At 44.7% G+C, this 23,022-nt stretch overlaps 2 protein-coding genes across 4 annotated transcripts in view; one reads left to right on the top strand and one right to left on the bottom strand.

The window, feature by feature from the left end:
• TEX11 (testis expressed 11) overlaps window positions 1-6,070 on the top strand; it is a 360,718-nt gene extending 354,648 nt beyond the window's left edge. The window contains exons 28-29 of the mRNA XM_061178154.1: window positions 5,172-5,336; window positions 6,008-6,070. Coding sequence (XP_061034137.1) covers window positions 5,172-5,336; window positions 6,008-6,070 — 228 coding nt within the window. The remainder of the gene's footprint in view (window positions 1-5,171; window positions 5,337-6,007) is intronic.
• Window positions 6,071-20,575: 14,505 nt separating this feature from the next.
• Window positions 20,576-23,022, bottom strand: part of DLG3 (discs large MAGUK scaffold protein 3) — a 58,331-nt gene continuing 55,884 nt past the window's right edge. For all 3 annotated transcript variants that reach the window (XM_061179158.1, XM_061179155.1, XM_061179157.1), the window contains one exon: window positions 20,576-22,877. In XM_061179158.1, coding sequence (XP_061035141.1) covers window positions 22,771-22,877 — 107 coding nt within the window. In that variant the 3' untranslated portion in view covers window positions 20,576-22,770. The remainder of the gene's footprint in view (window positions 22,878-23,022) is intronic.

The following is a 23,022-nucleotide window of genomic DNA, read 5'->3' as shown; positions in this document are numbered from 1 at the left end:
GCAATAAAATAAAAAATCAATTAATTAGATATCAGCAAAATTAAAACTTTTCTGTGAAGGACCATCAAAGAAGTGAAAAGACAACCCACAGAGTGGCAGTAAATGTTGGAAATCATATATTTGTTAAAGAACTTGTACTTAGAATCTATAAAGAGCTCTTACAACTCGATAATATAAAGACAACTAATTTTTTTAATGGGCAAAGATCTGAGTAGACAGTTCTCCAAAGAAGATATTCAAATGACCAGTAAGCATATGGAAAGATTCTTGACATCATTAGTCATCAGAGATAGGCAAATCGAAACACAGTGATCTACCACTTGACACCCACTAAGATGACTATAGTCAAAAAGACAGATAATAACAAGTATTGACAAGGATGTGGAGAAATTGGTGCCCTCATACACTGTGTTACTGTACAGTGGTACAGCTGCTTTGGAAAACAGTCTGGCTAAGTTCCTTAGAAAGTTAAACGTGAAGTTACCATATGACCCAGCAATTTCACTTCTAGGTATATACCCATAAGAAATGAAAACAAATGCCAAACAAAGACTTGTACACAAATGTTCATAGCAGCCAAAAGTGGGAGCAACCCAAATGTCTATCAACTGATGAATGGATAAACAAAATGTGGTATTTCCATACAATGGAATATTAATTGGCCATAACAAAGAATGAAGTATTGACACATGCTACAACATGGATGGACCTTGAAAACATTATGCTAAGTGAAAGATGCCGGTCATAAAGGACTACATACTGTGTGACTCTGGACATTTATCTGAAATGTCCAGAATAGGTCAATCTATAATAGACAGAGATGGGGGTTATTGGGGGAGATGGGGAGTGACTGCTAATGGGCATGGGGGTTTCCTTTGGGGATGAAAATATTCTACAATTGACTGTGGTGATGGTGGCAGAACTCTGTGAATTACTAAAAGCCATTGAATTGTACACTTTTAAGTAGGTAAATTGTATGGTATGTGAATTATATCTCAGTAAAGCTGATGTACACAATATTCACTTCAGGAACCCTGAAGAGAGCCTAAAAAGACAGCATTTGTGTTCCAAAACACGTACAGTTTTGTTAGAGATGTATATGACTGCCATGTTTATTAAGATGTTGAAGACAGAGAAAACTGGCTTCAAATATGAGCCCCAGAAAATCATAAGCGCAAACATCTCTACTTGCTGGCGTTGATTTGTATGTTACCACAGGCAAGCCTGTGTTGCACTGGGGTGAGTAGCTGCACGGTTGCATTTCTTCATTGAAGATGAATGATTCTCCTGAGCAGTGCTGGACATGAGAGTAGCTAACGCAAATGAAAATAAAACTCCTCCAGTTCCCTAACTCATTGAATGGCACCATCATTCCTCTGGTTGCCCAAGCCAAACATCTCGGAGTCATCCTCAATTCCTCCCTCACTCCCATTTCTAATCTATCGCTAAGTCCTGTCAGTTCTGCCTCCTAAATATCGTATGTTCATTTACTTTTTCCCATCTTCCACCATCACCAACCTAGTTCAGGTTATCATCTCTTACGTCAGCTACTGCAGGAACCTTTTAGCTGGTCTTCTTGCATCTCTTGCTTTCTTCATTTCTCCATCCAGCAACCAGAGTGATCTTTTAAATTTTCGAATATATGTGACCTTGCTTAATCTTCTTCAGTAGTTTCTCATCGCTCTTAAAAACCAAAATCCTAAACGTGGCCTACAAGGTCCTGCGTACCTGTCTGTCCTCATCTTGAGCCACTCTTTCCGTCACTCTCTGTACTGCTAGCCACACAGTATTCCACTAATTACCACCTCCTAGACAAATTTGATGGCCTCTTTCTTTACCCTGGCCTTCATTATTGACCACTGCCTCCTTATTGAAATTGTCTTTTCTTTTGTCCTTTATGTTCTCATCACTCTTCTGTGTTATCTTTTCCCTCTTGCCACCCAACTATGAACATTTCCAATATTCTCTCCTCTTTCCTTCTCCATATTCTATACTCTGTCCTTTAAGTGGATTGACATTTTTCAACTATTACCTGAGTTCCAGTCCATATCTGCAACAGCCCACGTGATATCGCCAAAGTTACCTCAATCTCAACATGATTAAAATAGAAGTTAACATTATCTTGATCCTTTATCCCCAGAAACATTTCCTTCCAGTTTCTTCTTTCAGTGGTATCAGCATTCTCTCAGCCACTCAAACTGTGTACTTCAGAGCCATTTTTAATTGACCTATCTTCCATTCTCCATATCAAATCAGTTACCAAGTTCTACTGATTCTTCCTTTAGAGTGTTATCTTACATCTTTCCATTTCCATTGTCACTATTCTATTTCTGACCCTCATCCACTTCATTCTTCGTCTCTTACAAGTCCATTTAAACAGTTCTCGCTGTATGTGTTTTCTCACACTCACGTCTGTTCTAAACACCACTGGCATTTCAATCTTATTAAAACTCCAGTTTCATCATATAACTTTCCTTCTCAAAAAGTTTCAGTGACTTCTCATTGCCAGCAGAATAAATCCCAAAATCTGTGGCCTGTTATGCAAAACCCTTAACACTCCAGCCCGATGTTTCACAAATTACATTCCACAAGATGTTAGTAAATGATCTACATACTCTGGATTAAACAAAGTTACATGGTTTCTTCACTGTAAAAGTTCCTAAAACTTTTAATGAACTAATGTGCATTAAAACTCTCCAAGAGGTTGTATATAGAATGCAGCATTTCCAAAATGTATTTGACTAAAGAACCCTATTTTTATACACCATCTGTTAACATTTTTCATGACACTAATGTTCTAAGGAAAAGCATCTAGGAAGTGCTTAGGTAGCCCCATCCTACATTTCCAGTCCTGTTTCCCATTAATTTCCCTACATCAATTGTCTGCTTGGGCCAAATGACTATTAGTCCCCCTGAGATGTGCTTAGTCTCAAGCACAATCTGAGTCTTTATTGATTCTGTTCTGCCCACGTGGAATGCCCTTCTCTTTCTCTGTATATATTTTTTAAGTTGAGATACAATTCATGTATCAATTCATATATAAAATTCACAATTTTAAGGTATGCAATTCAGTGGTTTTTAGTATATTCACAAAATTCTGCAACTATCACCAGTATCCAAATCCAGAACATTTTCCTCACCCCAAAAAGAAACCCCATAACCATTAGCAGTCACTCCCCATTCCCCTCTCCCCCAGCCCCTGGCAACTACCAATCTGCTGTCTCTCTGGAATTGCCTGTTCTGGACATTTCATATAACCTCTCTATAGCTAGATATCCTGCTCATCTACTCTAAGATCATGTCTATTTGTTCAGTCCTTTGTTAAGTCATTCAGTTAAAATCACAACACGGTCATGTGTCAGGCTGTGAATACGCAAAGGTAGATGACATTCTGCCTTTAAGGAACCCCCAGCCTAGTGAAGGAGACAGACAATAGGTGCCGTGAACAAAGTGCCATAGGAACAAAGTGGTACAGATAATAAATTGTGGAGTCAGGCAAAGCCTGACTGAGGAGGTAGCATTTTAATAACTGGATATTAATTCATTTGTTCATTCATTCATAAATTCATTCATTCAGCAAATATCTATTGGGCCCTTATTATGTGCCAGGCACAGTGTTGGACTCTGAGGATACAAAGATGAAGAAGAAAAATTCCCTGTACTCAAGGAGCTCAGCCTGGAGGAGATATATATATACACAGTTTCAAAACAATGTGATATAAGTTGTATTAGAGGAATGTAAAGCTTGCTATGGGAACACAGAGAAAGGAATAACTAACTCCGTTTGTTAATTTGAAGGAAAGGTAGAAGTTTACCAAGCGGATAAAGATTGGGTGGGAGGGTGGCATTTCAAGCAGAGAGACTAGACCTCTGACTGTGTCAGCCCAATGCTCATTTGTTTGACTGAGCTGGAGCACCTAATGCCTGTGTCACTCTGACTAGCCCTTAATCACATTCCTGGTGTGGTCCTCTTTATACGTGGATGCCTTGTCTCCCCAGAGGCATTATGTGTCATTTAGGGTAAGAGCTTTGTCTTGTCACTCTTAGCACCCTCATTTGCATAGTGTTTTATGCATAGTAATTTTTTATAGATCCACATGGGTGAAAGGACAGCTGAGACAATGTCATTGACACTCTCAAGAACCTGCTGCCCAGGTCTTCTGTCACATGTCCCCCTTCAAGGGCCTGAGACCTCTTGTGTAGATGAAGGGCTTTAACATGGAATGAGCACACAAGTGCTCCCTCTGTGGTCCATCTCCTATACAAGAACGGCAAAAGTAGCTCCTTAGACTAATCCTTTTTGCTATTGCAAAATCTTGTGATCAGCCATGTTAAAAGGCAAAGGGACCATCTTAGAAATGTGCCCTGTGTTCATAGCTAGGTAGGTACTGTCAACACTAAAGATCATTTTTAAATTGCAATCAGTTGAGTTGAAGTACAATAAAACAGATTACACTCCATAATCAGTTTTTGCCTTCAAAGTGGAAACTGAGGTTTCCCGGAGAAGGAATTCTGCCTCAAGATTCTAACAAATTCTTCCTGAGTTTCCAGCCTGCTGGCCTGCCCTACAAATTTCAGACTCAAGATCACAACATCAAGTCTTACCTGATTTTATAGCCTGCTGGCCTACCCTACAGATTTCAAACTTGCCAGCCCCTACATTGTGTGAGCCAGTTCCTTAAAATAAATCTCTCTCTACATATGCAAAAAATAAAGATTAATATAATTTTTATTCCAAACACAGACTGATTCAGGTCAAGGAAATTAAGAGATTCAATATAACTGCTGCTTTACAACCTTCTCTGAAAATTAGAGGTAGGTACTGGGGAGATAATTGACTGAGGACAGCAACAAGGGAAGCCCCAAACAGGATACGGGTTTTTCTCCTGCTTCAGAAAGACAGAACTCAGTCCAAGAGGGCTTCATTGCTTTTTTAGTGTATATGTCACTTCATGAGGTCTTGCTATGGAGCATCCTACAGCTGACAGACTTTCAAGGTGGTCTCCTCCTACTCTCCAGGAGCACAGGATTGCTTGTGGGGGCCGCGGGCTCCTTCCTCAGTGTCAGCAGAGCACCCATTGTTTAATAATACTGGGATGCAGCCCTGATAGAGTCAGGGCTACAGTGATTGTGACAGTAATAACTGTAAACCCACTGTTCTTGGATTTCAGGAAGGCTACCCAGAAATGGAGATTCTCTGGCTGATGGTCAAGTCCTGGAATCTTGGGATATTTATGTACAGCAGAAACAAGTATATGTCTAGTGAAAAATGGTGTGGCCTGGCACTGCGTTTCATTGACCACCTTGGCTCCCTTAAGAGAAACTATGAAACTCAGGTGAGGAGGGAGAGGGCTACGGGTGGATGGCATGACTCAGGGACAGAGAGGTTCTACATAGCTCTCGTTAAGGACACAACCCTACCTTCCTTGGCTAGGAAAGGATCGTGACCATTGTTCCTCTCAGTGGTTCCACAGAAGTGCAAGAGTTATGGGACTATAAACAGTAATTTTTTATAGTGAAAACCAGGAAGAATGGTGAACAAGGCAAACTTAGGAATAGCAAATGGAATCTAATTAAGAAGAATGCCAAGAGTGAGCTCTGGAAAGATGCATCGCTGTCAATGCCAGTGCACGCAGGGAAGGACCAGCCTCTGTGCGAACAGCGACTGTTTAAAAAGACATTTTCTGCAGGAACTATTTTGAGTAGCAGACTTCTGGGCCCTTAGCTAACCAGGAGAGGCTTGATAGAGAAAAAGTTTTTGTATCAAATAAGAGCAAAGGATCTTTTATGTTTTAAGTACTTCCTCCCTTCTTCTGCCTATCTCTAGTGAACAGACCTAGTGTCATGGGATCCCTTTTCCCCAGGTGAGTACTGTATGTTCTTCCCAGAGTGGTGCCTCAGGTCTCAGAAGATAAAGGTTGGACTCTCATGCCATCACCATGGGTCTGGGAAGATTTCCCACATTTCCTTTCCTCTCAAGAAATCTATTTGCTGTTCTCTTTCCCAGATGAATGTTCTGTACAGTGAGCTTGTGGAAGCAGTAGATAAAAAAAAAGGGCCCACTTGTTAATGAAGAGTGAGAACTGCTGGAACAGAGCAAGCTGACAGTGACTTGAAGATGTGTGCTCCTGAGATGTTGAATATTTAAATTCTTACCAAAGTTACTCTTGAGTTTTTGTTTCTGTTTTCTCCTGCCCTGTTTTCATGTTGTTAAATGACATTTTCTAAAATAAAAGCATTTTGACTTTTACTGCTGTGACCAGCTAATTTCTGGGGGACAAATGATTTTTTTCCAAAGTGCTAAGGAGCTAAGGAACATTATATATATATATATATATATATATATATATATATGTATATATGTGTATATATATATATATATATACACATATATATATAGAAATAGGCCATGTGAGAGCAAGATAATTCATGCCCCATGTGAACAAAAGGGGATGTTCATCCCAGTCCCACACAGGTTGCATTTTATTCTAGAAGTGCTCAAATTCGCAATACCTGAAGATAACAGAGAACCATAGACTCTTCATCAGAAGGACCTTAGTGGTCTTTGGGCCCAGCATTGATCAGATTTCATGAAATCTATGACATCCTTGAGACTTGGTTGTGCAGTCTGTATCAGAACATAGCCTGTGACGAACTCCCGAGACAACGCAATCTGCCTTTTTTCTGCTAATTGGTAAAATACCCTTCCTCATACTGAACAGAAATTTGTCTCCCTGTAACGTTTGTTTCCTCTGTCCCCCATCCTCCTGACTTCTTTGTCTTCCGGTTAAACATCCTCAGACCCCCCTCAGCTGTTCCTCATATGATGTAGTCACCTCACCTTTCCCAGAGCCAAGGTCCATGTTCCAGTGAGGTCTGACCCACACAGAGTTCAGCAGCCTCATTCTGGCTAGACTTGCATTAGTGTACCGTAAGATTACACTGGCTTTTTTTTCCCAGTTGATTTGTATTAACATTTTTTAACTTTTGATTTTGAAATAGTTTCATACTTACAGAAAAGGTGCAAATTGCCACATACCCTTTACCCAGATTCCCCATTTGTTAACATTTTACCACATTGCCTTATCATTCTCTCTTTGTGTATTTCTTTCTGAACCAGTTGAGATTAATTTACAGACTTCTTGCTCCATTACCCCTTAATGCCGCATTGTGTATTTCCTAAAAGCAAGGATACTATTCTCCTAAGTCAGGGGTCCCCAACCCCCGGGCCGCGGACCACAACCGGTCCGTGGCCTGTTAGGAGCCGGGCTGCACAACAGGAGGTGAGCAGTGGGCGAGCAAGCGAAGCTTCATCTGCCGCTCCCCATCGCTCACATTCCCCGCCCCCGGCCCCCCACCGCCGTCCGTGGAAAAATTGTCTTCCACGAAACCGGTCCCTGGTGCCAAAAAGGTTGGGGACCACTGTCCTAAATGACCACAGTACAACCATCAAAATTAGAAAATTAATAATGATACAAGTCTACCATCTAATCCACAGGCTCCATTCCAATTTCATTGATTGTCCTAATAAAGTCCTTCATAAGTTCAGGATCATAAGTTGCATTTGGATGTCATGTCTCTTTCATCTCCTGCAAACGGAAACAGTTTCTCAGTCTTTCCTGATCTTTCATGACCTTGACATTTTTTAAGAGTACCGGCCAGTTACTTTGTAACATGAACCTCAACTTCTGTGTGTCTGGTGTTTCCTAATGATTAATTTATGCAGTTTTGGTAGGCACACCACAGAAGAGATGTGTTCTTCTCAGTGCATCATACCAACAAGACAGACAATGTCAGTTTGTCCCACTGATGGTTAAAGTTAAGACGGTGTCTACCATATTAGTAATTCATAAGTAATTAGGAAGTGTTTTGTGGAAGACACTTTGAGACCAAATATCCTGTTCCTCATTGAACTCCCACGCACTAGTTTTAGCATCCATTGATGACTCTTGCTGGAATCCCTTTTTACTGTGATGGTTGCTAAATATTGATTTTTAAATTTCCATCATTCTGTCTTCATTTATTAGTTGGCGTTTGTTAGGGAGAGCATTTTCTTCTCCCCTACTTATTTATTCATATTTTAAGAATATGTTTTAGTACAGGCTAATGGATTCCTATCTTATTCAGTGAGTTATAATCCACTATAACCACTATTTTGCTGCTCAAAGGTGGCTCCTATGTCCTTTTGACATGTCCCCATCATTCTTTGAACAATTCCTTACTTTGTGACATAGTAAGATGTTCCAGGCTCATCTTGTACTTTCCCTGCTCCTGCACTGGAATCAGTTATTTCTCCAAGGAGCCCTCATTTTTTTTTTTTTAAGAATTTTATATTAATCTTTTATTTATTTTATTTATTTATTTTTATATTTATTTTTGGCTGTGTTGGGTCTTCGTTTCTGTGCGAGGGCTTTCTCCAGTTGCGGCGAGCGGGGGCCACTCTTCATCGCGGTGCGCGGGCCTCTCACTGTCGTGGCCTCTCTTGTTGCGGAGCACGGGCTCCAGACGCGCAGGCTCAGCAGCTGTGGCTCACGGGCCCAGTCGCTCCGCAGCATGTGGGATCCTCCCAGACCAGGGCTCGAACCCGTGTCCCCTGCACTAGCAGGCAGACTCTCAACCACTGCGTCACCAGGAAAGCCCCCTCATTCCTTTTAATGGAGAATGGTAGTATCCAAGATCTGGGTGTGGGCTTCCCTGGTGGCGCAGTGGTTAAGAATCCGCCTGCCAATGCAGGGGACACGGGTTCGTGCCCCGGTCTGGGAAGATCCCACATGCTGCGGAGCGGCTAGGCCCTTGAGCCACAACTACTGAGCCTGCGCGTCTGGAGCCTGTGCTCCGCAACGGGAGAGGCCGCGACAGTGAGAGGCCCGCGCACCGCAATGAAGAGTGGCCCCCGCTCGCCGCAACTGGAGAAAGCCCTCGCACAGAAACGAAGACCCAACACAGCCAAAAATAAATTTATATAAAAAAAAGAAAGACATGGAGTTAACTTTAAAAAAAAACAAGATCTCGGTGCTAGGTGTACTCATTATTACTAGAGTGCCATTGTTTCTAGAGCTTCTCAGTGGACAGAGTTAGGAAATAAATGTGTGGATGTGTATATACCTATACGTGCATATATGTATACATAAAACCGAGTTCATACTGATGATACCTCCATTTTCAATCCAACACCAGAGGATTCATTCTAGCCTTCCTCCCTTTCCATATTTGCAACTATCTCTTCCAACATTGAGAAACCTGGCTCCTATTAACCTCAAGTATTCACTTATTTGCTCAATCATCTCCCTGCTTGAGAATAATCTCCCAGCCGTGCCTCAGTCCTGACCCCCACAATCCTGACCATGAGGGCCGCCGCTTCAGCCGAGAAGCCCTGGCAAACACTGGCCAAGTCATCAGCCGAGCTTCCAGCCCAGGGAGTGAGCAAGCTGAGTCCCTCGCTGAGCCCCCACCAAGGGGAAGGCCAAGGAACCACATTCCATTCAAGCAGGCATTTCATATTGTTGACTCATGGGACTTATTGTTTACTCTCCCCTGCTTTCACCTTGGTGTTTTTCCTATTTAGTTTTGAGAAGTCAGCTCAAGTGTCAGTTCCTCAGAGAAACCTTCCTCCACCAGGTCAGGTTCTCTTGTCGTGTGCTCTCTTAGTGCTCTGTTTTATTCTTAATAGTTTATAAACATATATTTCCTTGTGGACTAATTTGATTAACATCTGTCTCCCTCAATAGTCTTTAAGCTGCAGAAGGGCAGACAGTATGTTTCCTCACCACTGTATAGCCCAGTGTCTAGCACAGTGCCTGGCACTTTCAACAAATATTGGTTAAAAGAATGAATGAAAACTTCAAAGTCTTCTTTTCATACATCCTGCTATTAACTGATGTCTCAGCTTTTACTTCCAGTCTAAGTGCATTTATCACTATTAAATTGCTCTCGCCAGTTGTTCTTTTTGGATACGGTGTCTATCTTTATTACAGTGTTATCCCGCTCAGACCCACATTATCTGCATATTTGATCAGCGTGCCATCTAATGTCTTTATCCAAATAGGTGATAAGATGTACTGAATAGGGGAGGGCTGAGACAAAGCTTGGTGACAGACCTTGCAGTCCTACCCACAAGTTCATTCATTCATGCAACAAACAAACACTTTCTGAGCACTTTCTACTATGTACTGGGCACGGTTATAGGTACTGGGGATAAAGTCATGAGCAAACTAGAGGACAAAGTCTCTCCTTTGAGGAGCTTACATCCGAGTGCGTGTGTCAGATAATAAATTAGTATATAAATAAACTTTGTTCTTTTAACTAGCAGACTTTGGGATGATCATTCACCCATTCCATAACTGTACTATCTACATTTTCCCAACTTTTTCACAAGGAAAAAGTCACACATGAGTGATTTTGTCAATGCCTTGCTAGGATCCTGATACACTGTGTCTACAATGTTCCCCTGCTTTACCCACTTATATATACTCACCTCATTTCAGAAAAGAAAATGAGCTTAGTCTGTCTTGCGCTATTCTTAGGTAAAGGGTTTTATAAATCCTTTGTGATCACTAGTTCCCTTCCAGGTCTCATGCAAACCATCCTTTCCCATAACGTATAGAAATTTGCCTGGGATTAAGAGGAAATCTACCTGTCTAAAGCTTGTGAAACCTATCATCCTCCCTTTAAAAAGGAGCATATGTCCTTCTCTCTAGGCTTCCAGCATCTTTCTTATTCCCCATGGTTACAAACACCAGTGCAGTGATCTCATCAACAGGTTCTCTCAACATCGTGAAATACAATTTGTCTGGGCCAGGAGACTCAAAATCATTTAAAGCACCCTGATGCTTTCTTACAATTTTCGTATTTACTGTGATCCTCAGGTCCCTCTTACCAATGTCTGCTTGACCCTTTCCAGTCTAATGGACAGAGTTTGTATGGCGGAGAAGACCAGAGCAAAGGAGGAATTAAAGAGGTCCTCTTTATCTTTGTTGTCTGGCAACATTACACCATTTCATTTTTCATTTTATACCCTGTGGTACTATTGGAATTCTTTTTACATGTGCTTATATTACGTTTATAATTTTTAAAACTAATTCTTTTTTAAAAATTTATTTATATTTTATTTATTTTTATTTTTGGCTGCGTTGGGTCTTTTTGTTGCTGTGCGCGGGCTTTCTCTAGTTGCGGCGAGCGGGGGCTACTCTTCGTTGCGGTGCGCGGACTTATTGCGGCGACTTCTGTTGCGGAGCATGGGCTCTAGGTGCACGGGCTTCAGTAGTTGCAGTACGTGGGCTTCAGTAGTTGTGGCTTGTGGGCTCTGGAGCGCAGGCTCAGTAGTTGTGGCGCACGGGCTTAGTTGCTCCATGGCATGTGGGATCTTCCTGGACCAGGTTTCAAACCCGTGTTCCCTGCATTGGCAGGCGGATTCTTAACCTCTGCGCCACCAGGGAAGTCCTTAAAAACTAATTCTAATTTAAAGAAAACATACTATCTGCCCCAACTTGCAGAGTTTTTAAGGCCTCCTTGATCTGCTGCTTGGCGTAAACAAAACTGAAAACAGCCTCTTTTTCTTACTCTTAGAATTAGCTCATTTGGGGTCAGGCCTCCCCGATATGATTCTGACAGCTCCGTGTTGTTACTACTTTATATTCATCTGTGGTCACATGCCCTCTCTCCACCTTTTTAATGTCTCATCATCAAAGAACTCCCTCATTTACATCAATTTCTTTCCATACTTTTACTTCTTCATTAAAATACTTCACAATTATATGGTCAGAATTTAGTTTCTAAGAGCTTTTCAACCCTTTTGGGAGGGCGGTTAAGTAGAAAGTGCAAGAAAACTAACAACAGTTGATGCACCCCTACTAAGAGCTGAGCCCTTCATGTGTGCCATCCCATCTAACTGTCGTCACAACCCCGGGAAGGAGGTGGTGTCATTCTATTGTTGCCATTCCTTCCTTCCTTCTTTCCTTTCTTTCTCCCTCCCTCCCCTGTCATTCCTGTGGGAAACTGAGGCTCAGAGAGTTTAAGTCACTTAATCAAGGTCACACAGCAGGTAAATGGCAGAGCCATGATTTAAAGCTAGATCTATGGGACCCCTGCTCTTTCTTTGCCCTCATGATACCTTTCTTTTCTCTGAAACATCTGAAGTCTGCCTTCTTAAATTCTAGGGCAAAATACCTTACTATGTCCAGCCTTATGCTCTCACAAGCCCTGAGCTAATACGGTTGCTCTTTAAGTTTCCACTTCGCCAATCAGTTCTTTGTTATTGGTCAGAATTAGGTCATGGAGAGCAAACAGTTCTCTTGTGGATTTCTTTACTTTCTAAGGGGCAATATTGTCAGCAAGACAAGTAAAAAATTTTGAAATGTTCTGCTTTTAAGCAAATGAAGCAAGAGAAGCCCTGGACAAAGTCCCTCATTGCTGCTAGATCTTGCCCAATGCCATTTTTGTGATCTGCATCAGGAACACATCATCCATTTCTCCCATTTTGTAAAGTGCTGTGTGACGTACTTACACGATATTATTCCTGGTCCTTTCTCCTTTCAACTTCACCAAAACTCTGTACAGGACTCTGTCCTCACGTTTGTGGATATCTATGCACACAGCACAATACCACCTCCCATTCTCAAGGGCACCTCTCTTCTTTACAATGTGCTCCTCCTGATACCAAATTCCAGTTGTAAGTTTCATTCCTCCAAGTCTTAATGATATCTTTTAGGTGATATTTACTTCCTTGAGTTAAAACTTCAAGTTTACCTCATAATCTTAGGTTGAACCATATGAAGTTGCCATTTTTGTAGGTCAAAACCATGGAATATTGGCAATTTCATGTGGTTCAACCCAATGCACGTGCTGTGTATTGATACAGAAACAGCTTAAGCCGTAAGTTCTATTTATGACTCTTCCCAGATGTATTCTCCTATGACTGAACAGGCACCTCTTCCAGTGCTGTTCTTGTTGTCATATCTGATATCATCCATAGTAATTGATTTTATAATATCGTCAGGTCATTTTTCTCCTTTCCCCTCCATTTTCAATTTACAGTTCTCTGTATCAGATCAGCAAGGCTCTGGGTAAACACATTTTTCCCAGTTATCATAGAGAACTCTGTCCCTAGCCAAGAGCCCAGCAATCCAGTATTTTAAACAATGGTCCAGACAAAGCAAATCCTATTCTACAGTTCCATCTCTACAGGCAACTATTTCACCATCCATCGATTCTTTTCTAAAGTACCAGTTTTCTTTTGCAAAAAAAAAAAAACCCAAAACACCACCTGGTCCGTCACATCCTTGGATTTTCTGGGCACAACTTCATAGTCCTTGGAGATGGTTTCTATGTCTCCTTTGGTGGGGCCACTCATCCCTACAGGAGGTCCACCTGTTAGATCAAGAGGTGGAGGATGGTGGAAATGGGCAGCATTTGTTTGATTTGATAGCTTTCCCATGGCTCTCTGCTAAACTGCAATGAAAATACATGATCAAAGAAAATATTCATAATGTCTGCATACTTATGGCCCCCTCCACATTGTCAATCATGAAGCCACCAACTATTCATTCATTCATTCATTCATCTGTCCATCCAGCCAATGAGTAATTGTGGTTTATACCCAGATCCTACCCTCAGTGAGCTTATAGGAAAGGAACTGGTTAGGCTTACATTTATTATATTACAGTGATGATTATAATATTAAAGACAGAACATGAATGCTATAAAAGTAGGGGAAACGTGCTGAGATTTCAAAGGAGGGGACCAGGAAATGCTTTGTGGAGAAGGTTGAACTGGACTTTAAAGATGTATAGTATTTGAACATAAGGGGACAAGGGGAAGGGTATTCTAGGCAAAAAAACAAACCAAACCAACCAAGCAAACAAAAAACCAGCATGGCAAAGACATGTAGTCTTTCCATACAAGGAACGATGAATGTTTATTTGCAGCATAGAGTACTTGAAGGTGAGTATTCGGGGAAAGCTTTAAAAAGGTGGGTTGGAACCAGATTATGGAGCATCTCCAATACCTGGCTAAGGTGTTTGAACTTTATTCTGTAAGCCATGGAAGGAATTTGAGCTGGGGAGTGGTGTGGTCAGAGACAGACTCTGGGAACATTAATCAGGGCAACAGTGGGTGCAGTGGATTGGAGAAGGGAGAGTCTAGAGGTAGACTAATTTGGAGGTCATTGTAACTTCTCTATTTCACCCTTTTATAAAGCCCCATACTTTTTGTGAACAGCACCTTATCACTTTGTAAATATCTATCTGCGTGACTGTCTGATGCCTGTCTCCTCCACAGTGAGCTCTATAAGGGCAGAGACTTATCTGCTTTGCTCACCGTTGTATCCCCAGGGCCTGACATGTGGAATTATGTGTTTGTCGAATGAATGAAAATAATGAAGAATCAAATTGGGATAATAGCAGTGAAAACAGTGATAGTGGACGTGAGGACTATTAGAGAGACATAGAGATGATGCAAAAGTTTCAGGTCTGGGTGGAGAGGATGTTTCAACAGCATCAAATATGGCAGAGAGCTTTGTCTACCTCTATGAAGGTATCAAATCTGGTGACTTGGAAGCCACGATGACTTTTGAGAGCAGTTTCGATGGAGTGGTGAGGGCAAAAGCCAGACTGCAAAGAAATACCTAGGCGGGAAGTGGTAAGAAATAGACGAAGCAGCACAGCATGGTGGCGTAACCCGGGACCAAACTGCCCAGGTTCAAATCCTTGCTCTCCCACTTACTAGCTGGACGGCTTTGGGTGAGGTACTTAACCTCTCTCCAGGCCTCAGTTTCTTGTCTATAAAGCTTCCATAACAATCCTAGAGTTGTTGTAAAGAGTAAATAAGTAAATACATGCAAAGCTGGTAGAGCGATGCCTGACACCCAGTAAGTGCTTCTGAAGGTCTGCAATTATTATTCCGCTCTTGCTCTCTAGCAGGGTCACGTGTTTCCCTCCACCCACTAACTCTTGACAGCCTCTTGTCATTCTGTTTCTCCAGGAGATCTAAATTTTCCAGCCCCAGGAAAGGCTTCCTACCTTTATGGGGCAGCTAGAGTGATGTGGGGTTTTTAACTCTTTTCTGTTGTTTTGCAGTCTTCTGCTCATCAGAGTCTCGACTCTGGTTTTTATTCCCCTTTACTTTGTCTATTGCCTGTTGTTATTTCTTCTCTAGAAATAGTGGGGTGAACTCTAGCAGACCCCGGTGAGCAAGCACCATTTTTGTCTCCTCTACTTAACAGCAAGGAGGGTGGGTTCCCGCTTGGCATTTTTAGGATCTTTTTACCTTTACCTTTTGAGTTCTTTTTTTTTTTTTTGCAGTTTTCCCCTCATTCGGCCTAGGAAACTTCAACCTCTCTGATAAGGCAAAGGCCTGGGAACCTTTTTAATGCCTCGAGAAAAGTTGAAAGTTGATAAGCTCGCATTTAATTTAACAAACACAAAGCCAGCAATTGCTCTGACTAAAAGCCAAACCTGGTGCATCACTGCCTGCAGGGGCCTTGGAACCAGGAAGTACTTCCTGGTTGGCGTCTCACAGCTGACGGCCCTCATGCTCTCGTGGGAACCACCACCAGGAGCTACTATTTGCCACCGTGGGCCACCTACACTCTCCTTAGGAGGGCATCTAGTGGCACGTTTGACACCTCCATTCCCATATTTCCCTAGCGCCATTTCTTTGTCTAACGGTAAGTAATGAGAAGCAGCGCCCTCTTCTACCACAGTTTTCTATTATTTTAAGCTGTCCTGGGATCGTGCGCCTCCACCCAACTGGGAAAAGGAAATTTCCCGTGTCCCAGTCCACACATCTCCTGTGGCTCCTTTTGCCCCCTCCTTTCCAGCAGGCACCTAGCCTCTGTGTGTAACGTGTGATCATGTATAAACCTTGGGCCATGTTCTTTGGCAGCTGTATTTAAGCCATTCACGTCATCTGCATCACTGTTCATTTGTTTTTTCCAACTGCAAGTCCACACAAGGCATGAACTTTCTTTTTGTGAAGGATTCCGCATAGTACATGTCCTTTAGAATTCTATTTTATCATTGTCAATAAGCGTTAAGGGCCAGAAGAGGCCGTAGAGATCATCTGTGCAACTTCCTCCTGTTTTAGATTAAGACAGTGAGGCCCAGAGAGGGGGAGCTCATTCAACAGTCCTTTATTGAGCATGTAGCATGTAGTAGCTGCTGTGAGGGATACAAAGATACACCAGATGCAATCCCAGCCTTCTAGAAGCTTTTTGTCTAGTTGAAGTATGTTATGGACGAGGAAGAACAGAGTAAGTTCGTATAAACTGCTAAAGTGGTGCAAAGGAAGGGAGGGGGAAGCTCTTCTGGAGAGACCAGTGACGTCATCATGAAAAATGCCATTGAAGCTGAAACCCAAAGGTTTTCATAGAGATCGGGACTGGAAACATTCCACACAGAGGCTTTGCTCACAGGTGTAAAGGCAAGTAGTCTAGATTGGTTTATAGAGAAATACAGGAGATAATGGGGGAAAGCAGATTGGGGCCCGCAGAGGGTGTTCAGTACTTCGCTTGCCTACATCCCACACACCTCCACCACCAGGCTAGCCCTGCTGACCTTATAGGTCTAACCTGAACGTCTACCTCCTCAGAGAAGCTGTCTCTAAGCAGGGCCCCTCGCTATATTACCCTCTATTGCTGCATCCCATGTATTTCTTTCACAGCGTTTAGTATAACAGGTAATTATATACTTAGTTACTTGTTTGTTGCCTCCCCCCACTAGACTAGAAGCCCCCTGAGGGCAGGGACTGTCTTTGTGTGATTTGCCATTGTATTTCCAGCACCAAGCACAAGACCTGTCATGAGGTGCTCGCCAGGTCGTGGCTCTTGTTATTGCAAGGGTAGGGGCAGTGATAATGAAAACAAAGCACTAAATTGAACAGACACTGTAAAGAATCAAGTTTTGGTAGGAGATTGGCTATGATGACCAAAGGAGAGAAATCAGATTTTGAGCTTAGGTGACTAGGAAAATGGTGGCACTTAGGACGGGGGAGAAGAGTGGGTGAAGCAGTCTTCCTTGCAGCCAAAGGGCTCCAGGGAGGAATGGAGTCACCGCGAGGAGCGGGGGACGTGGCGTGTTCATCTTTCTCTGACGCTAAGGCTGAGAGAGGAGTCTTTCTTTGAAAGTCATGCTTGGGAAGTCCTGGCTGACCCTGAGAGCTTTCGGGCACTGGATAAACTTGTGTTGAACGAACAAATGGTCAGTAAGTGGGAGCAGAGCTGTGGGACTGTTCAGTTCCTGGTGAGCAGGCAGCAGAGTGAAGAGAAGGGGAAGGAGCTAAAGGAGAGGAAGCGGTTGGAGATGGAAAGGAGTCATAATTGGAGCAAGATCCCAGAGGAAGTAGCAGGAACTCCAGAACGGAGGTTCTCCATAAAACAGAAAACAAAATTCACATTCACCACAGGTTGGGCCTCGTCAAATCTCTTCCCTCCAAGCTTGAGCCAAAGACTAGGACATCTCCTCGTTTACTGAACACCTGCTATGCGACAGATACTGTGCTGAATGCTGGAAATGGGAAGGCAAATAGGACAGTCTCTGCTCGCAAAGAGGAGTCAGGGAGAGGAAGCCAGATGTCAAGAGAGAAGGGCCAGAAAACGTGTGGCAGAGGGAGAAGCAGTGCAGCGCTTGAGAGCACAACCACTGCAGCTGGCCTGCGCTTGACTCATTGCCGCGTATTAGCTGCATGACCTCCGTGTGCCTCAGTTTCAACTGGAAAATAAGGATAAGAGCACCAACCTCACAGGGCTGTTTTTGGCAATAAATGATTTAAAACGCACAAAGCACTGAGCACGGTGCCTGTCACATAGTAAGTGTGAAATAAGTGTTAGCCGTTACGATGATGGCGAAAGTTCTTACAGGGTCTAACAGCACAAAGGAAGGAAGGGTCATTGTGACCCACGGCATGGGGGCAGAAGAGGTGCTTCAGGAAAGGCAGCATAGAACGAGGGGAATTCTTGAATGGAGTCTTAAAATGTTGACAGGAGTTTTGCAGGTGAGCAAGGTGGGGTGGCAGCGAGGGCATTTATGGGCAGAAAAAAAAAAGTCAGCAAAGACACAGGGTTGTGCTGCATTCAGAGAACTCGGCTGGAGCGGACGGGGCCACGGCAAAAGACGAGGCAGGAGAGAAAGGGCAGGGCCGCCACGATAAGGAGCTTGGACTCTTCCCTGTAGGCAACAGAGCCCCACGGGAAGGGAGGGCGCTTTAGTAGGCCGATTCTGTCAGCTACAGGGAGGATGGCTGTGGTGACAGGAAGGCCAGTCAGGAGAGCATCCGCTTGCACATGTTCTTCACCACCAGCAGGCAGGTCTGAATCCTCCTTCTCAAACCACCCACTTTCCAGTCCTCTGCCATGCGCTAGATGCTTCTGGTGACAGTGTGAGTGCCGGGGAGGGACAGGACGCAGAGGGAGTCCATTAGGTCTAATGTGGAAACCACCAGTGGGTATCACCCTGCGACAATAGGCACAGCGCTTCAGAGAAAATCTAGTTGGGGCTTCACAGCTGAAACAGACTATCCTCTGCGAAAGCTCTTGCTACCAAGACCCCACTGGTTTGGCAGGAACCAAGGTGTGCAGGGAGTGGGGGGAAGGAGGGCGCCAGTTCTGCTGTTTCTGGGAAGTGATGAGGAAGAGAGGCTTTGGAGGAAATTGGAATTTGGGCTTCAGAAAGTTACTTGCAGTAATAATAGAATGTCCTAGAGGTGCCACGGAACTGACTGAATGGTAAGAGGATTAGTGGCATCGAGGCCATGAAACCCTAGTTGGGAACAGGGATGAAGGGCAAAACGTGGGAGCGCTGAGGTGAGCGTCTCCCACAGGCACTCGCTCGTGGGGTTGCCGTGAGAAAGCTAAGGCTCTCTCAGCAGCCACTCTGACACCGTGGGCCTCCAGTGGTTGGCACCAGGCAAGTGCTGTCCCTGTGGAGAGGGCTCCGTTGTCCTTTAGTACTGACCTTTCTGCTCAAGGAGCCCAGTGTCCCTTTGCAGTCCCATCCTTTTTAGCTTGACTTGGACCCACTCAGGATACTCCCCCTGTAGTCTCTTCCCAGTCCTGCAGCTCAACCCCTACCTTCCTCTGTATCTGTATTAGCTTCATCCTTGAGCATAACTTCCACACTTGTTTTGGTAAAGATTTTGCTTTCATTAGCTAATTTCTAGAACCACTTTCACCTTAAGACAAAGTTGGTCATTTGCATCTGAACAAATATTTTATGTAGTCATGAGCATCATCCTAGGAATGTTTTTTATTTTTTATTTTTTATTTTATTTATTTATTTATGGCTGTGTTGGGTCTCCGTGCGAGGGCCTTCTCTAGTTGCGGCAAGTGGGGGCCACTCTTCATCGCGGTGCGCGGGCCTCTCACTATCATGGCCTCCCTTGTTGCGGAGCACAGGCTCCAGACGCGCAGGCTCAGCAATTGTGGCTCACGGGCCTAGTTGCTCCGCGGCATGTGGGATCCTCCCAGACCAGGGCTCGAACCCATGTCCCCTGCATTGGCAGGCAGATTCTCAACCACTGCGCCACCAGGGAAGCCCCCTAGGAATGTTTTAACTTAAGGCCTGTTAGCGACAAAGAGACTGGGGCGAGACTGGCTGCTGCGTTGTCAGCAGCAGAGCCAGGGAGAGAGCGCAGCGTTGCCTCCCAGTGGAGAAGGCGGCGGTAGAGTTCAGGGTCAGGGTGTCCACCTCTGCTCTTTCCAAGTTGCTCAGCATCTTCCCTCCGGGGCTGCGTTTTCTTCAGCCGCACCGCCTCTAGGAGGGACGGCAGCTGTGGAGCCAGAGTCTCAGCACAGCGGGATCAGAGGCCAGCTCTTTGTGCCCTTTACACTTAGGAGGTGGATTTCCTTAAAACCCCACAGAGCACTCTGGGGACTCCTTTTTGTTAGGCTGCCTTCTAGCAAATGAGAGAATGCGTGAAAAGAAGCACCCTGCAAACAGCTAAGCACTGTTGTCCTTGCTGTGGTTCGGCCCACACACACTCAGTCATCGCTCTTGAGCTGAACCACAGCAGGACGTCCTCAGGCTTCTCCACACAAGCTACAGGGACATCAGCCACGTCACGGGCACCTGCTCTAAGCGCTCCTCCTCTCGTCACAGGGCTGCCGGGATGACTGCCACCCTGCTCTGCAACCTGGGCCCATCTCACCCCCATTCCCCCTGCGCTCTAATGCTTTCTGGTAGCTGGGAGCCCAGCTTTTTCTTACCATGTTTATTACTCAGTTCTCTGCTCCTGCCTTGGCTCCCGCTTTCTCTAACAAACGTCTGTGCTGCATTAGGCACCTCCTGTCTTCTTTGTGTACCTTTGCCATTTTGCCCCGAAGGCCGTGGATGCCCTCCACACACACCCGGCCAGCACTACCTGAGGCAGTTTTGGGGGGGTGGGGTAGAAGACTGAGCGCAAAGCTTTCACAAAGGACCTCTTATGACCACAGGAGTCTAGATCCATCCAGAGGAACACCTGACTCGGTCAGCTGATGGTCACTAAGCAGAGAGCCTTTTGGCCCCCAAAGGTTTGGGCCATTTTTCCCACTGCTGTGCCCCCACCCTCCCCTCTCAACTACTTCAAGAAGGTCTCTGAGCCACAGTTCATTGCAACTATCATTTATTAAAAAATATATGTCTCCTTGGAAGGAACACTGGTAAACCAACTAGTGTCATGCTTGCTTTGAGTCTCTGCTTTTCTTCCCTGGGAGGGGTAGAGGGTTGAGCATCACTCAGACTACATCACTTAACATCAGAGAAATCAACAACACTCCCAGCTCACCCCCTCCTCCCCAGAGTCATAGTCGGACACCACTTTACCCCTCTTGCCTCCAATCCAGTGTACTGCGCAGGTAAAGCTGCTGCCCTTTCTTTACCCACATTCTGGGCCCCACACTTTACAGTTAGCCCCATCATGCTGGTAGGAGAACTGTTAACAGACTTCCCAAGTCCGGCTGGTAGCGCTCAAAGCATCTTCGACATGTATGCTTTGCACCGGTTGTGACACAGTGGGCTAGGAAACAACAGGCTCAACCCTGGGGCCAAGCATGTCCACGCTCTTCTCCCCTGGGTCGTGCCTCCAGCGTGGAGCTGAGGGAGGCATGGTGGCTTCAAAGGAGCATGGTGGGGTGGGGTGGGGTGGGGTGGGGTGGGGTGGGGTGCGGTGGGGCGGGGCCCGGGCCACACCTGCCGCCTGCGTTTGCGGTCAGAGAAAAACCCCCTTGACCACAATCACTGCCGTCTGACTCTGGGAAAAAGCAACAAGGTTTCACATCTCAACAGTAAGTGAATCGTAGCTCTACAGCTCAAATTGACAGCATCAAAGTCTACTTTCTTCTTGAAGAAACAGTAAGCTACCAGCTGTTGGTGAGGGATTGGGGTAGGTAGGGCATATGAAGCAGCTGCGAAAAAAACCCAAATCAAACTTTTCATTACGCGGCTGGCCAAGCTCAGGGCCGTCCCACTGTCTCTGCGCAGAGCTGGAAGGCAAGTGACTCCCCGTCCCTGCCAGTGGGCCCCATGACGGGGCCTCAGCTGAGCCCAGCATGTCCCTGGCAGGTGAGTGAAGGGACACGTTACAGTAGGAGGCCCAGCTCCTGTCGGTTCTCACCTGCCCCCACTTCCCTTTCCGCTGATGGGATGGCCAAGCCCGGGTCACCTAGTCTATCACGAGGCCCGGCTCCTCCAGAACATCATGAGCTTTTAGAACACGGTCAAATTGGATTCTACACATTCACTTAAATAGTAAAAGTAAAATTTGGAAGAATGAAAAGGCTGACACAGTAGCACAACATGGTTTTGGTTTAACAGCAGCTTAAAAATGAACAAAAAGGAAACCTCTCATGCAGACACATCAGGTGGCATAAAACAATCGGCAATTTAATACGGTGGGAGCACCGTTAGCCATTCTCTCGCTCCCCACACGCGGGCCTGACTGTGCCCCAAGGGCAGCATCGGCTCTAGGGTCACAGCTCCAAGCCTCTGGCCCCCAGGCCAAAGCCCTTTCTCACCGTTCTCCGGCTGACCCCTCCTAAAGAAAAGCCCAGCTCTCAAGAGAATGACCAATGCGGGTGCCCTCGGTACAGCACTTACTACCACTTTCACTCCCTCCCCAACCAGTCGGGATATAAGATGCCATCTGATTGGAATATGAAAATTAAAGCATTTCTCTAATAACACAGTACCATTGATGAAGTCTCCATAGATTTTCTAGTCCAAATGCGTGTGAATATATATATATATTATATGAGAGTGTATAATATATATATATATAATAATTTCTATATATTTTATATAAATTACATATATATATCTATATATAAATAAGATACTTTCTGTCGCCATGACCGCGCTGTCCCAAGACGCGAGGCAGTGTACAGATCGTAGCAAAGCCTGGGAGCCTCTCCTCGCGGGGTGCGCGGGGCTCGCTTCATAAGCCGCGCAGCTGTCCAGTCTGTCTTTCCATCAGTCCTCCTCTCTTCTCTTCGCTTCTGCTTGGTTTTATGAAAACAATGACTCTGATGGATTTGCACCTGTGCTAGTGCTTGGGAAAGGTCCATGCAGGAATGGGCGCAGTCACATGATGAGTGAGATGGCATCATCCCAAAAAATAAACTAAAACAAAACAAAAATTTAAAAAAACAGAACAGGACTAGAAAACTCAATTTTTTGGACATATCTAAAAAAGGAGACAAGAACAGTAGTCATCTGTTCTCCCCATGGGGACAGGAATGAAGAGGGAGGAGGGAAGAGGGACTTGATTTCTTCTGTTCACAATAGAATGGTTGGAGGGGATTCTTCAGAGTTTTTCAGGGGATGGGACCCAAATGTAGTGCCCAGACTGGTCCTCAATGATTTGTTTGATTTTGTTATAAATCTCTTCCAGTGAGTCACCCTGTACAATGGCTGAAGAGGAAAACAGAATTATTACTGTGGTCCACAGCAACCCCCTGCCCCAAACCCTGACAGTCTGGCCCATCCCAACCGTCCCACAGCTCAGCCCCGCTCATTCACTAGGCGGCCGTCTGGGAGCCCAGGGCGCTGGGGAAAC

This window comes from Eubalaena glacialis, chromosome X (genome assembly GCF_028564815.1).
Source record: "Eubalaena glacialis isolate mEubGla1 chromosome X, mEubGla1.1.hap2.+ XY, whole genome shotgun sequence".
Lineage (NCBI taxonomy): Eukaryota > Metazoa > Chordata > Mammalia > Artiodactyla > Balaenidae > Eubalaena > Eubalaena glacialis.
Note: the sequence above shows the minus strand (reverse complement) of the source record. Positions and strands in the feature narration are given on the sequence as shown.